This window comes from Brachycentrus maculatus, unplaced genomic scaffold, assembly GCF_059751285.1.
Source record: "Brachycentrus maculatus isolate JH-2025_06_01 unplaced genomic scaffold, ASM5975128v1 h1tg000175l, whole genome shotgun sequence".
Classification (NCBI taxonomy): Eukaryota; Metazoa; Arthropoda; class Insecta; order Trichoptera; family Brachycentridae; genus Brachycentrus; species Brachycentrus maculatus.
In genome coordinates, this window is record NW_028280927.1 from 1,831,764 (window position 1) to 1,848,250 (window position 16,487).

Genomic DNA, 16,487 nt, shown 5'->3' on the forward strand with positions numbered 1-16,487 from the left:
GCATGGCCTGTGTTGAGCCGAATACTAACATGGTGGTAATACATAGTTTATATGTATATATATATTTTTTTAATTTTTTAATATTACAAGTACAAGTAACTTTACAAGTAACTTTACAATTACAAGTAACCGCAACCCCAATACTGATCTGTATAGCGTTTTTTGGCATCTCTTGCGCCCTACAAAAAGTAAGCAAATAGAACTCTCTATTAGAACTTTCGCAAAAAGATCTCCCGCTCTCTACCGACAGTATGTAAAATATGCTTTTGAGCGTTTCCCGCAAACAAAGAAAAGTGTTTCCCGTGTTAAAGGAATGGAGATGAACTGTCACACCAAGTTCTATACATCTCTGTAGGACGCAATGGTCGGTGCTGAGCAAGACTGGAAAGATGAAGAATAATCGGAATCTAACAGTTTTGTCTCTTTTGTGCAGTGTCGCGAGGTGGCGTACGAGACGCACGAGGAGATCCTGCGCGTGCTGCACGAGCTGCACGCGGCCATGAAGACCTTCCAGCAGTACGGCGCCGAGTGGCGCGCGGCCGAGGCCAAGCTGCGCGGTGCGGAGGCGCAGCGTGCGCGCCTGCTGCCCGCCGCCGCGCCGCCCGCCGCCGCCGCTGCCGCGCCCGCCAAGCCCGCTTCCAAGAAGGCGAGGACGCTCGACAAGGAGGTCGAAAAGGTGAGAAAAGGGGCAAACCCAATAAATGTCCTTGCTTGGATTATGTTACCAATGTCCTTCACTATCTTTATCATGTATGATACCACCTCGGATAGGTCCTCACCTAGGTTCCTGCAATGCGTCTCCAGCTGTTGTCTTTGAAACAAAATGCCGAACCCTCTTCTAGAGGAACGGAAGGTCTGCTGATGACAGTCTGCCTTCTCCTGAGGAGTTTTACGTGGTTTCTCCCAGCAATGAGCAAATGCTGAGAAGTTCCTGATTGGCCCGCACTAGATTATCCCTCCTGTTCCCAATACAGATTATTAATGAAAACATACTAATTTAGTTTGAAGAAACAAAAACCCACTTAATGACCTTGTACATAATAAGCAAGGTAAATAATAAATGTAATTCCCATCTAAAAAGAAAAAACCCAAAAAATCTGTCTTCAATTCGCATCCACCCACTGCTGGGTGAAGGTCTCCTTCACTGCCTGACACTCCTTACGATTTTGGGCCCTCCTCGACCAGTCCTTTCCAGCAGTTTTGGCGATGCCGTCTGTCTATCTCACTGGTTGACGGTGCATAACTTTTCATCCTCGCGAGTCTCCAATAAATAGTCTAAATCAAAGCCATCTTCCCTCGGTACCTTCTACTGGGGGTCGCCTATCATCAGGACTATTGAAACCTGTCCCACCGCATTGCCAGATGTAATGCAGAAACATCTAGGCTTCCTGACAGACTTTCTCTTGTGAAGCAATTTTTTGTTTGTTTTATGAACTATGTAAGTTGCAAAATTTATAGTAAATGTGAAACAAAATTGTATCCCAATTTTATGTGAATTTACATTTTAAATCTTTCAATATCCCTGTCACTGCCAATCTAAATAAATACATACAAGTTTGCAAAACTACCACCTAATTTGCTAGAAGTGCCCTAGTGTAGGCAGTGAAAGGGATTAGTAGTTAGTTAGTTCAGTTAGTCAGTTAGATCCGATTCTATACCCAACGTTGGCCGGCACACAGACTCTTCCACTAACCCGACCAGCACTGCAGACAGACACGGAACAGTGCAGACATTTACAGAAAATGCTCAGTCATCGCATTTCCCACTCAACCATTATTCATTGAGACTATTACCTGTCATAATCCTAATAAACAATGGACAGAAATAAAAGTACAAACCTTAGGACTATCATCAGGACTGTTCGATTTCGGGAAACTGCAGCTCGAGATAGTATGTGGTGCTCTTTCCAAACCATTCTCATACTGTTCAATCAGGAGGTCAGCCTTATTCCAGATCTTTAGATCTCTCGGATCTTTCCTTACAAAAATAAGTCTTGATACTATTACCATACATTGCCTAAAGCGCAATAAATGCATCTAAAAGGTATTTGGGAGAGCAACACGACAAGAATGTTACTATTCAAGATAGGTGACTCGATGATTTATAATTTATTTTCCTTTTTTTCAGAGGAAAATCAAATATACTGATGCCAAATTGAAAGCACTCAAGGCGAGGAATGAATACTTGCTGTGCCTGGAAGCTTCTAACACAACCATACACAAGTACTTTGTTGATGATCTCTCCGACTTGATTGATGTAAGTAATGCACTATAATTTGATAAACCTATAAACTTACAATCTAAAATTATATAATGGCTTTGTTGCTTTTCATACCTATCTCAGTTCTCTTTATCTTTTTCATGAAATAAAAATATTTTCTTGGTGTGTTTTAGTGTATGGATCTTGGTTTCCATAATTGCATATCAAGAGCACTAAGGATGCAAGTGTCTGCTGACGAAGGAAGAGCGAGGGCGCTGCAGCAAGGAGCTGATACTCTTTCAAGTAAGCTATAAGAACCTTAAATATTCAAGATATTTTGCGTAGTTAAATCACGCTCAATAAAAAATTGGATGAATCGTGTGTGGTGGTTTGGTTTGTATGAAAAACTCAATGAAAGATCATACAACTTTCATAAAAATATACATTGGATATTGATTTGAACCATGTTTTTTTATAATAATAATAATATAATAGTAATAACTCTTTTTTCCAGCTTGACTAAGTGGTGGGTGCAATATTTAGTCAGCCATATATGTTTTACAACATTTTTTTTATAAAATGAAATCAAAATTACAATAATAAAGAAATTAAAAAAAATTAAGAAAAGGAACCGTGGAAGAAAAACAATTAAAAATAAAGTAATTTTTTTTTGGAGAGATGTAGTAGATGAATATCAATCAGCTTGCTGGCAAACGCAGCAGTGTGCTCCAGTGCCGCCACATTTCCAGCCCCCATCAGTGCTCCACAAGCCGCTTTATGATGAGGTTGGAGCTCTTCATCAGCCTCTCCCGGAAGCCTGCCACTCGGTGCCTTAACAGGCCATTTATTTGTATTATATCATGCATAGTTTGTATACAACTACAAAAATGTCGCAACCACCTAAAGTTGTATTTTTGCTTGTTTTTCCAGGTTGTATAAACGCACTGGACTCCAGATTGGATAAACAGAAATTCCTGGAGGCTCACCATACTGCTTTTGTTATTCCCAAAAAGCTGGCTTTCCAGGGACAGCAACCGAGCGATGAGGTATGTAGCATATCAATACGGTGACATATATCTTTAGAATACTGCCAAAATTTACCGCTGTAATAAAACCCAATTGATTTGACATGACTTGGCAGGCGCCGTGGCGTAGTTGGGTAGACGCTCAACTGCGAAATGGCATCGCGGGTTTAATTCCCGCCATTGCAAAATAAATTCAAGAAGCATTTATTATCAATTGATCTGGGTGTTTGTGATGCATTTTTCATATTTACCTTCTCTATCCTTACTATCCCACCTGCAGACAAGCCTCTAAAAGTAAAGGCTTTGCAGGTTATTCCTTTGAAGTAAAAAAAAATAATTATGAATTCTGAATGTCACCTTTTTTTTAAACTGTTAACCGGGCGGGACGCATAAATACGTCAAACGTAAACAATATTGGGTACGGGAAGAACATATGAATACGTCCTTGAAATATATATTTATTATATTATATATATGGACGTATATTTATCGAACAACAAAGGTATTATTAGTCATCCATACATGTCTCGACATGAATTTAAGACACGGAGTGAATCAGTATCCGCGCCCGTTACAAGTTGCGTAATTGGACAGCGGACCGCCCGGTTAACAGGTTAACGAAAGATGTCATCTTCACCGTTGCTGCTATTTTCCTTTTCGCAATGTCTTTAACCTTGAGCTTATTCATACACCATGAGCTATGGATAAGTGATAGTAGTTTATGATAATTTTTGACCTTGATTTTTGTCTTCAGGAATGCGAGGTGACCATCGGTCAGGACGGCGTGGAGGACAGCGTGTCCCGGGCACTGCGCGGGGAGATGGAGGCGCGCCTGGCTCAGCTCGAGGCGCGCGTGCGCCACCTGCGCACCGAGTCTGACGAGGTCTGGAAGACCCTGGAGACGGCAGAGACCACACTCCTGCAGATGGTAAGACCAAATACCATCCCTAGTGTCAGCTGTAGAGAGTCTTTGAATTTTTAACCCATCCGCATATCGGTTTTTAAAAAAATATATGTATTCAAATAAACTAATTAAATGTATCTTCGAAAGTAAAAAAAATTGCCCTGCCCGGAGGGGAGGTGACATGGTTTGTCAAACAATGAGGCGTTTATATTTTGCACCTGATATAATTAGAACAAACATGTTTGAATAGTACTTTTGAAATGTCAAAAGCGTTCAAATTAAACCGAGTTATAAAAATAAACTACTACTGTTTTACTAATAAATATGGTATTTCATTGCGTGTCTAGATCAGAAATGTGATAAATCGACAAAAAATCTTGAAAAAATAACTCAGTAAAACATTACGCCTGGGATGTATGGGAGTTTTGAATTTTAATTGATTATAGTTGATATTTTAATCAAAATGATAATTTTAGCCTTACAGGGACATCTTTGGTCAAGTGCCGTATATAAATTTGTATAAAAATAATAAGGAATAATGCATGACCAAAAGTTTTCTTTACTGATTGGTAGATGTCTCACGAAAGTATCTTAATGATATTAACTACTCACGGACGGAGGTGTGGCTTAAACCGCCAATGTTTAACGGTTGATATGCGAATGTAAAATATTCTTAGGGGCCATATATTGGTGGCTGGTATGCCAATGGGTTATAATAATAATAATAATAAATTTGGTTTATTTTTAATGTGCCTTTTCCCTAAAATACTACCTCAGGGTGCTTTACTGTGAATGAATTAGGGAGAAGAAGGTGGTGGAAATGATTTAAACAAACAAATGTGTTTTTAGTTTTTTTTTCTTATAAAGATCATCTCCCTCACTTTTTCCAACCACTGAAGGAAAAGCATTCCACGCCTTCGGTCCCGCAACAGCAAAGGCACAGTCACCGATTTTAGTGTGTTGGTTGCGAGCTAGTAAAATCACTTTGCTCATTGCAGTTGTTTTTTTTTTTTTTTTTTAGATGGGAATTGCATTTATTATTTACCTTGCTTATTATGTACAAGGTTTATAGATCATTTAGTGGATTTTTGTTTCTTCTAGCTAATTAAATATGTTTTTATTTGATTCTGTGTTGGGAACAGGAGGGATCATCTAGTGTGGGTCAAATAGGAACTTCTCTGCATTTGCTCATTGCTGGGAGGAAACCACGTAAAACTCCTCAGGAGAAGGCGGACTGTTGACTGTCATCAGCAGACCTTCCGTTCCACTAGAAGAGGGTTCGGCATTTTGTGTCCTACTTTGGTTTATGTTACCAATGTCCTTCACTATTTTTATCATGTATGATACTACCTCTCGTGACAATTCCTTATGAACTATCACGGATTCGATGTTGGATAGATCCTCACCCAGGCTCCTGCAACGCGCCTCCAGCTGTTGTCTTTCAAAGCTGAAAAGGGGGCAAAGCATCAACAGGTGAGGGACATCTTGAGGTGTCTCATCATCACACGTACAGCTGTCGATCTCGGAGATCTTGAAACGATGTAGGTAGCTCATGAACCCACCGTGACCCGTAAGGATTTGAGTGAGCTCAAAGCCAGGTTTCTGCAGTCTCCTGAAATCAAAGGCATGGAAAATGGTTGGTAAGAACATTTTGGTTACCTTTCCGGTGGTTTCGTTCAAATAACGATCGTTCCAGAGTTGGAGGGTCCTGCTTCTAATTTTCCTTTTGGCAAAACTTAGCGGGAAGTTGGCATAGTCAGGGGCAGTCTTCTTGAGTGTTGCCTCCCGGGCCTTTTCATCCGCCTTTTCGTTCCCTAGGATACCGCAGTGACCCCTTATCCAGCCGATATACACATTCTGGTGTCTGCATCTTAACTTTTGAATATCTGTTCTGATGTCCATGACAATAGGGTTGATCGCAGTTGTTGTGCCCGATGGAAAGGCGAGACGTCTCTCAACGTCTCTCAAAAGTCGTCTGAAATACACAGCTCTTTTAGATACTCTGGAGCCATATTATGTACATCAACACATTGTGGTTCTGCAAAAGAAAAAGAAATTGTTAATTGTAACATGCAACATTGACCATTTTCCCCTACTCAAGATTTTATAAGGGAAGGACATTCTAACATTGAGACCCGTTTTGAATTACCTTACTTACATAATTCATAATTTGATATCTCAGTGTTTGGATAGTTAAAGGTATTATGTCAATTGTTTAGGTGGACGCTAAGGACTGGGAGACGAGCTGGATGTTCGGGGAGCAGCAGAACGGGTCGTGCGGGGGCAGCGGCGGGGGCTCGGTGCTGAACGGGGGCTCCGCGGTCGGCTCCAGCAGCACCGTGTCGGGCGGGCCCCCCCTCCCCAAGCAGCCCGAGCAGGTGGCCCTCAAGGCGCGAGCCGACCGACAGGAGACTGAAGACTTCTATCTCACGGCAAGTGTCCTGGAATTTGAGTATTCCGTAAACTGCCATTTTTCCATTCATGTTATTCCCGAACTATTTTATTGGGTTGTCTTAAATCTCGAAATAATATGTCTTAAAACACTTCGGAATAAAATAAAGCATTTCAATAATAAACAATAAAATATTTATTTATTATTAGAAAAAAAGTTTATTTTTTAACTTACAATATTAATTATTAAGAAAAGGTAAAGGCAGTCTTTGTTATTTTAGTTGTAATATTTCTAAATAGCTTTTCGTTGGTCCGCCTCCGTAGTGTAATGGTAGGCACGCTCGGCTACCGTTCTGGAGGTCCCTGGTTCGATTCCCAGGGGGGGTCAAATAAATAAAGGTGATTTTTTCACTCTAATATTTATTCAATATTACCCTGGACTGGTACCTGAAGCGGAGGGCTGATCACCTTTCCTTCATGTGTTAACGATCAAGATAACACTGTGTTTGTACAATGCAGTGCCCTATGCACCATTGGTGTGCGGATAAGGGTTTGAAAAATGCTTTTCGTGAAAGGTATTTTTTCCCGTTCGGTCGATTGATGCTTAACTTATTTATTGATTTGGCGTTTAATTTGTAGAACTCCATTTTCATTTATGTATTAATTTTTAAATCAAACACAAATTTTTTGTTTTTTCTGTCAACTAAGTTGTATTTTATTAAAAAAAAAGCATAAAAATTAATATTGTGATAATTGTTTTGCCTAGTTATGGAATTTTCAAACGCTTAACCCTTACCAGTTTAAAGTCGAATCTCATTCGATATCGATTTTTTCATCATTAAAATTATTTATTTAAAATACAAGCTTACATTTTTGTCACTCATATCTATTACAACAGTATGTGGGGCAGAGGACAATTGATTTTTTTCCAGTTGTAATGTAACTGTCTACTTAGATATTTTTTTTTAATTTTGGGGGACCGGAAAGGGTTAAGGACAGTAAGGGTATTTTTACCTTCTGCGTCGGCCTCATATCAATGGCGGAGAATAAGGAATTATCCAATGTTTTTATATGAATATTATATACCAACCCTTTGTTAAGGTCTTAACTATATCGTAGTCGTACAGGAGAAAGTGACTAACTACCAAAACGTAAAATGTTCAGGAGGGTCATTTAAGTCACTTTTGCTTGGCAAGAAAATAGACCAATGCAGTCAGTCATTTTTAACAAATCAATATACTATACTTCCAAGTTTAAAATCCTTTGGGATTTTTTTCATGGCAATATTAAGCTAGTAAGATATCAAATATATATTGAAAGCTGTCCCACCACATGCCCAGAACTGATACAGAAGCATCTAGGCTTCCTGACAGATCTGCTCTTGCTAAGCAATTTTTTTTTGTACTAAGTTGCTAAATTTATTGAAAATGTGAAACAATATAAAATTGTATCCCGATTTTACTGTGAATTTACATTTAAAAGCTTTCAATATACCTGTCACTGCCAATCTAAATAAATACAAGATTGTAAGTCCATCACCAAATTTTCTAGAAGTACCCCAGTGTAGGCAGTGAAAGGGATTAGTGTTTAGTTTAATTAGTCAGCTAGATCCGATTCCGACTCGACGTTGGCCGGTACAGAGACTCCCACAACCCCGACTAGCACAGCAGACAGACACGGAACAGTGCAAAGACAAAAAATATCAAATAGTCAATGATCACGTTTTTGCAAAAAATACACTTGGTCACTTTCTCCTGTATGACTATGATATGTATACAATTATCAAATCCCTTCGCCAGCGTTCCGCAGGCATTAAAAATACCCGTTTGATAAGTGTTAAAAAGTAACAGAAGTTTTATATGTGATAATTTGAATGCAGAAATTCCGTGAATACCTGCTGGGCAGCAGCCGAATAGCTCGGTTGGAGTCGAAGGGGGGCTTCCTGAGGGGGCGCATCGGCTGCGCAGCCCGGGCGGGGGCCCCGCCGGCGCTCACCGCCAACCAGCACCACCCAGCACCGAGACACAGGTATAATACCTCGGTATTATGTAGTTTAGGTGTCTATTTTGAAGATCGTGTAAATGGCACATTATTTGCAATTATCAGGCAATCCATTGCTACTATGAGATTCTTGGTTGTGTTCAATATTTACACTCAGATCACTCTAGAGAAAACATTTCATGTGGGTTGTCCACCTCCATAGTGTAGTGGTTAGCGCGCTAGGCTTACCATGCTTCGATTCCCAAGAGGGTCAAAATAAATATTAGTGATTTTTCAGTCTAATAAAAATGTGAGTGGACCAAAACACAAAGTCTTTTATTTCTCAAAATAATATATCAATATGATCCACAAAGTTGATGCTTTCAATATTCAAAACGTTCCATATTCTTATTCATCTTTGATGAGATGTCAAAAAATAACAATTTGTTTTAGCTGTTCAATAAGCTTTGAATTGCTCCAGTGCTTTAATATTATTTTGGTTATATATTTTGTTTTAAATTCTTCAGGAAACGAATAGGAAGAGGCAGCTCCTGCCAATCCCAGCCGCGCCTGTTTGCCGGATCCCTGGAGGAGTATCTAGAGGCGACTGGACAAGAGTTACCGCTAGTGGTGACTTCCTGCATCAGAGTTATCAACCTTTATGGTAAATATTTCCATCTTATAATGGCTTTTCCGTCTCGTGGTATACGTGGCTATTGCATTCGGCTACTATGTATGAAATCTGGGTCGACTCCCGAAATACTCCACATTTTTTTCCACTTTAATATTTTTTACGTCAACCTGCACTGATACCGTAGAACGGGGCTACTTGAACTTTGATGTGTTACTTGAGCCCAGTACAAAAAAAAAATTAGATCTGTATTTGGTCTGCAATAATGAACGTATCGACATGATTCATTGTTTCCCTGACAGGTGACACTTATTGTCACGATACGTTCATTATTGTAGACCAAATACAGATTTAAATTTCTTTTTTGTACTGGGCTCAAGTAACACATCTAAGTTTAAGTGGCGCCGTTCTACGGTACTTCAATTGTTCAATTAATCATTTTGCTTTCATGTAATTTATGATCAATGCAAAGTTCTTTTACATTAATGCAGTGCTACACACATTATATTATTGTACCCTATGTATCATTGGATGCAGAAAATTGACAAAACAGATGTTTTGTTAATCATAATAGAGAATTTAGCATTTATCATTTTTATGATTTTTTTAAAAAAAAAATTCAGTCGGTCAGATATATATATATTTTTTTTAATAATAAAATTACAAATTTATAGTTGTTTTAACATATTTTATTTGACCAGTGGCTGGGTTTCGTCATTACCGACAATAATTAGACTGGTGATGATGTTGGCAATGACAAAACCCGGTCACTAGTCAAGTAAAATATATGTGGAAAACTATATAGTTGTTTTTTTTTTTACTATATACAAATTCAGTTCCATCAAGAAATTTAATATAAATTTTAAAAATATGTTTAACTCTTTCCTTCTTAGGTCTGCACCACCAGGGTATATTCCGAGTGTCCGGGTCTCAGGTGGAGATCGGAGCGCTCCGGGAATGGTTCGAGAGGGGAGCCGACCCGCTGGCCACGGTGAGCGATGCTTCCGACATCAACTCCGTGGCGGGAGTCCTCAAGCTCTACTTGAGGGAACTGCGGGAACCGCTCTTCCCCATCGTGTACTTTGAACACTACATGGATTTGGCGCGTAAGTTCCACGTACCCATTAGTCTTCACATTAAGAAAGTGTGCCTAAAATAAAATTATTTAATGCTTCCCTCTTTGCTTCTAATGATTTTATGATTTTATTACGCGGGGTAAACTTTTAAATGAAAAAAGTAAAAAATGCCCGAATTCACTTTAGACAGTACACTTCCAATTGTGCGATGAATTTTAATCAGAGCAACCTTCTTTGCATGCGATAACTCAATGACAGAACGCGGTTCGCACTTGGTGGGAGCAACAATCGGGATGCTCATCGCAAATGGCTGCTGCGCCGACACTGAGCTTGCTACCGATGATGCTACCGAGATGCTGTTTATGCAGCCGGTGGAAGAAAGACCAATAAACACGACAGTGTTGCCAGATTTTGCATAGCGGTGCGTGCGGCGACGCACAGGCCTTGGAGACCTTAATTTACACATGACCCTTGATCTCAGATATATGTATTATATTCCAAGACACCAGAGTGCAGGATTGAATTAAGGGCGCATTAATAAATGCTAAAACTAAGTATGACAGTTGGCCCACCTTCAACAAAGTAATTTTGGTTACCTACTTTTGAAATTGAAAAAAACCCGGCCCATACAAAATATCGCTTCCCTCTTTACTATCTGTGGTATTACCGTACCTGGCTGAAATCAATTTAGATGAAATGATCGATATGATTATTTGAATATTTCAGAATTGGAGTCAAAGCCGGAATTTGTACAAAAGATGCGAGAGTTTGTCCGCGGTATGCCGCGTTCCACGATGGTGCTTCTGCGATATCTATTCGCCTTTCTGAATCAGTAAGTTATCAAAGATTGATTGATTTAAGACATTTCTAAGCAAATCTGAAAGTGAAATTCATCCATTACATGTGTTGCAAGGATTGACTACAGTGCAATGTGTTCATTTCCAGTTTGTCGGAGTTCTCTGAAGAAAACATGATGGACCCCTGGAATCTTGCCATTTGCTTTGGGCCTACACTCATACCGGTTCCTGAAGATAAAGACCAGGTATTCTACTTTCCAACTTCTCTATATTAAATTCATAGTAGAAGTTTCTTTATTTGAAATTGGGGCAACCAAAAAAAACTCTCACGGTCAATGTTTTTAAAGTATGTAATTTGGATGTTTTTTTGACAAGATTAGAAGTTTGACAAATGGTTAACTGTTTAATCCAATTGGAATAGTGTTTGTTACTTTTTCTTGCTTTTTATTTCTTTCCAGCTTAAGTTTTTTATGTCGAATTGTCAAATACTCATATTTCGGGAACTAAAAAAGGCAATAATGCGCAACCATATTTGTACTCTGATTAGCATCATTAGTTTTAAGTTATTGAATCAAAAAACCGAATTAAGTAACAACTTCTTTTTAGGCAGGCATTATTTAATTCGCCCGTGTCTATTCCGGTTAAATAATTTTATATTTTTCTACTCCTTTCTCATGTATTTTTTAATGAAAATTATTATGAATATCAAATTATAGAGGGTCCAGATTTTTTAAAAGAATTATGGTGAGATTTGAATTATTATAGTTGAAATTCACAAGTGTAGTATTTCTTTCTTTATTTCTTTCTTTTGTAACTTATGCGTGAATTTGGATATGCCACATCATGGAGAAATTATTTTCACATTGTGTTATTCTGTCCTATTCACATTGAGGTCTTTTTCCTTTCCAGGTCCAATATCAAAATCAAATAAATGACTTGATTAAGAATATCATAATTCTGCATGAAGAAATCTTCCCCATTGACGGTGGACCCATATATGAAAAATACCAGACATTACCGGGACAGTAAGTTTGAATTATATATACATTGCAACCTTAGTGTTGGTGGACTATGGTGAATAAAAGTACATATCGCTCACTCCTTTCAAGAACATCATAAATCAAAAAACTTGTTTTTCCAGGAGAACGTTTTTAAAGTTTAAAAATATAATACAATGTATTAAAAATAAATATCGAGTTACTTTTTGAACTTTTTACTGTGCAATAGATCTTTTTAGGTAAAACCTGTATGTTTTTTCTCCATTTGAAAAATATTTGAAATATTTAAAAAAATAATTAAACAATACCTTTTCTTCAAAATGTAAAAACAACACTTTCTGCCCTGTAGCAGGTAAATATTAAGTTAAAAATATGCCGCTTTTGCTGGGATATATTACATTTTCTGGGCATTCCGAAAACATGCACAACTGAAAATTGACAATTTTTTATTTATGACGTTCTTGAAAGGAGTGAGCGATATGTGCTTTGTGTTTTTAAATTGTGGTATTCTCTAGACATGGAAAATAACACTGTGAGGTCAATGAAACAAACATTTTTATTTTGTTATGTTTTTACAGAGAAGTGGATGAAAGTCCGTTGGAGGCGGGAACTGATGACTTGGATTCCGAAGCATCTTTATATCCTTCAGAAGATGGTAAGTGTTTTTATTATTAATTTCCAATAAATTTTCCTTTTTCTTCTATTTGTGCCATCAGGGCGAAAGCTTGTGGGCCTGCGTTGTCTGGGACAACTTCTTTACCTCTCTCCCGGTCCAGTCGTGAATGTTGCTACAGTTTAGCTATGATTTTTGCCTGCACTATAATACAATTCAGTAATTCACAAGCAGATAATTGTAAATTAAATGTGCAAAAATGTAATCAGCAAAAAAACCTATTCTTACACTAAAAGTGTTGCACTGAGCTCTAATATTTTTAAATTTATATAATTATTAAGGCTTGTAAAAGAAAAACACTTGTTTTTTTACCCCTTGAGTTTATTTTATTATTTCATAATAAAAGAAACTCGAGTGTTAAAAAACAAGTGTTTTTCTTTTACATTTTCATCATGTCTTACCACAAAGTGAATGCCACAACAATAAATAAAATATTTTTAAGGCCGTTTCTGTGTCATAATTTTTTATTTTTTTTTATAGTTTAGGTGAAAAAAATGGTACTTTTTCATGTTTTGAATATTGAAAGCATTGACTTTGTGGATCATATTGATATATTATTTTGAGAAATAAAAAAACTTTGTGTTTTGATCCACTCACATTACTTACTTTTTCATATGCCTTTTTAAAAAATTTTTTTTTTTTGAAATTTTGATTATTTATTTGTTTTTCCACTCGCAGAGGGTGACGGAGGAGAGAGTTTGGGAGATGTTGGAGGGGGCATAATCTGGGAAGGGGGTCCCGGAGAAAGACCAGCTCACTGCTGGAGGAGGGAAGCTCCCCATACTCCGGATTCATACACCGACATACACATCAAGTTAGTATAACTTCTTCTTCTTCTTTCCATGTTCGCTCCCTAGGCGGAGCATATGGCCAACACGAGACGTCTCCAAGTACTCTGTCACGCGCCATCTCCTTGGCCTCCTCCCAGGTCAGTCCGGCGTCTCGAAGTTCCTCTGAGTATAGTCGGTGAATGGCCGTCAGCGGCCTTCCGGGGCGCTGGAATCCTCGGGGTTGGAAGAAGAGACATGAGGGGTTGATGCTCTCAGGTGGCATTCTAAGGACATGTCCCATCCATGTCCACCTTCTCCTCTTCGGGACTTCCAGTATGAGGGGCTGTTGGGTTCTTCTCCTCACATCGTCATTCCTGACGAAGTCATACCACTTTATTGCCTCAGGCACCTATTTTCAAAGTTAGTATAACACCAGTCTCTAACCTTTCCTAAGCCCAAACTATAAGCCACCCGAGAAACATGTCACTACTGAAGCATATCGGTTTAAAAATATTCTATTATTTTGTCCTGACATTAAATATCAGGCAATGTCAAAAGTATAATATACAAAATACTTTGTTTAAAAAAACATCATTAATCTTGTGGTAGCTGATTACAATGACATGAATTCATCATACATAGTACAGAAAAATAATCATTATGCATTACAATTTATACCCCATTTTGCTGATTGCTGGTCAGCGAAATATTATTTAACTAAGCCATGCAAACACGCCTATAATGTCAACCATATGAAACCAACCCTTCTCTGTAGAATTTTGTAAATATTAAGTTCAGTTGCTCGGTTGAAAAAACTGGCAATCAAAGGGTCTGGTTTTGCATCCTGATGCAGATTGTTATCGTTTCCTGTATTAGATATGATGAATTCATATAATCAGTGATTTTATGCTCTTCGTTTGTTTGTGGGAAATGCTGAAAAGCGTCTTTACATGCTATTGGTAGAGAGTGGGAGATGCTTATAAGCGTTATATTTGCTTACTTTTGGTAGAGCACTAGATACGCCAAAAAACATTGTTTAGGTTGGAATTGGATTTGTGGTTACTTATGATTGGTTTACTTGTGATTAGTATATGACTCTAATAAGTTTACTAATTAGGTTCAGGGTTGATGAAAAAACTGCCCGACATCAATGTGTTTATTGTGAATGCAATGGTTTTGTAGATGCTTCATCCTACTGATGACACGTTGAAATTCAACTGAGTCTGATCAGAAATATGTGCTTAGATAGATAAAATCATTATTAATCAAAATTGTCATATTTATCATATCCAGGGATGAAGACAGCCTGCACTGTTCGGTGAGCAGTGACTCTCTGCGGCGGCGCGTGTCCTCCAGCAACAGTGACAGCGTGGAGGGGGCCCGCTCCCCGGCCCCCACCCCCGCCCTGCCCCCGCACACTTGGCCCCGACAAGAGGTATTACTCGAGACCACCGTATGAGGGGGCATGCCCTTAGTTCGCGCCTTTAAATGTTTCCTCTATTCTCATATCTAGATGGCGAATCCGGTTAGCTAAGTAGCGTACTCTGACATATCGCTCACTCCTTTCAACAACATCATATTCATACATATAAAAAAACTTGATTTTTCAGGAGATCGTTTTTAAAGTTTAAGGATATAATAAAATGTATTAAAAATAAATATCAAGCCACTTATTGATCTATTTACTGTGCAACAAATCTTTTTAGGTGTAACCTGAAGGTTTTTTCTCCATTTGAAAAATATTTAGTATATTTGAAAAAATAATTAAACAATACCTTTTCTTCAAAATGCAAAAACAACACTTTCTGCCCTGTAGCGGGTAAATATTAAGTTCAAAATATGCCGCTTTTGCTGGGATATAGTATAGTACATTTTCTGGGCATTCCGAAAACATGCACAACTGAAAATTGACGATTTTTGATTTATGATGTTGTTGAAAGGAGTGAGCGATATGAGGGAATTCTTTCCATAGCAGTAAACACGCGAATTTTGTTTAGTAAAAACTTGTGTTTGTCTCAAATTGAAAAAACGAAAAATATATTAAATAGGTAATTGGAATGAAATTGGGTTGTGGTCCCGTAGTTAGTGTCGCGGGCTCTTGAGTCAGAGTTTCTCGGTTCGAACCCACTCTACAATTTAAAACCTATTTCTGATAATGATGCGTGCCATCACATGCGTAGTTTTGTGACATCACAGGCCTTCGTCAAGCTTTGTCCATATAAGTTCGCACCAATTCCAGTGTCCGGGGGGGCTATCAACCCTTCCCCTAGATAGTGAAATAAAATTGAAAAATATAATTTCATGTTTAGATATAAATGGACACACTTTGTTTAGTTGAATCAATCATAATCTAGTTATTGATTTATAATTATCATTTTATTTTATGTTTTGTTTTTTTTTTATACAAATCGCAAAAGGTAATATAAGTCAGGGAAAAGAAAAAAATAATAGCCTTTTGAATGCATCTCCATCAAAGTTTTCTGCTCAAAATTTCTCAATTTTAGTTTACGTTTTCTATTTAAGATTTTTATATATACATAAGATACAATTATTTTTTTATTGCCTAAGTAGATTTTACATTTTATTATTATTATAATCAAAATGATGATATAGATCTAAAAAAAAAAATTATTAATGCAGTCGAAATGCGATCCCTCAGACGAATGTGTGGCAAAACGATGTTTGATAGATGTTCGAATGATGAAATAAGGAAAGAATGTAAGGCTGAGATAAGCATTATCGATAAAATTAAGAAAGGTGTGTTGAGATGGTTTGGACATGTGGAGCGTATGAGTGAAGAAAGAACGGTTAAACAAATTTATGAGGCGAATGTAGTTGGAAAAAGAAGCAGAGGACGACCGAGGAAAACTTGGCACAATCAGGTATGACAAATACTTGAAAGCGGCCGGGTCAGGAGTCGTAATAATCGTCGGGTATGTATGAGGAGATGCATGAATGTAGAAGAGGCAAAGAATGTTTGCAAGGACAGAGTGGTGTGGCGTTCGATTCTCTCTGCCTACCCCTGCGGGGAAGCGGCGTGATG

The 16,487-nt window shown here is 38.0% G+C and overlaps 1 protein-coding gene across 1 annotated transcript in view; it reads left to right on the plus strand.

The window, feature by feature from the left end:
• Positions 1-15,290, plus strand: part of LOC148308173 (SLIT-ROBO Rho GTPase-activating protein 1-like) — a 175,742-nt gene extending 160,452 nt beyond the window's left edge. Inside the window, exons 4-18 of the mRNA XM_088262189.1 lie at positions 434-676; positions 2,128-2,256; positions 2,394-2,502; positions 3,130-3,245; positions 3,979-4,152; positions 6,348-6,560; positions 8,399-8,547; positions 9,027-9,163; positions 10,024-10,236; positions 10,933-11,038; positions 11,152-11,248; positions 11,913-12,028; positions 12,580-12,656; positions 13,353-13,488; positions 14,738-15,290. Of these exons, the coding sequence (XP_088118315.1) occupies positions 434-676; positions 2,128-2,256; positions 2,394-2,502; positions 3,130-3,245; positions 3,979-4,152; positions 6,348-6,560; positions 8,399-8,547; positions 9,027-9,163; positions 10,024-10,236; positions 10,933-11,038; positions 11,152-11,248; positions 11,913-12,028; positions 12,580-12,656; positions 13,353-13,488; positions 14,738-14,903 (2,181 nt within the window). The 3' untranslated portion in view covers positions 14,904-15,290. The remainder of the gene's footprint in view (positions 1-433; positions 677-2,127; positions 2,257-2,393; positions 2,503-3,129; positions 3,246-3,978; positions 4,153-6,347; positions 6,561-8,398; positions 8,548-9,026; positions 9,164-10,023; positions 10,237-10,932; positions 11,039-11,151; positions 11,249-11,912; positions 12,029-12,579; positions 12,657-13,352; positions 13,489-14,737) is intronic.
• Positions 15,291-16,487: the final 1,197 nt, after the last annotated feature.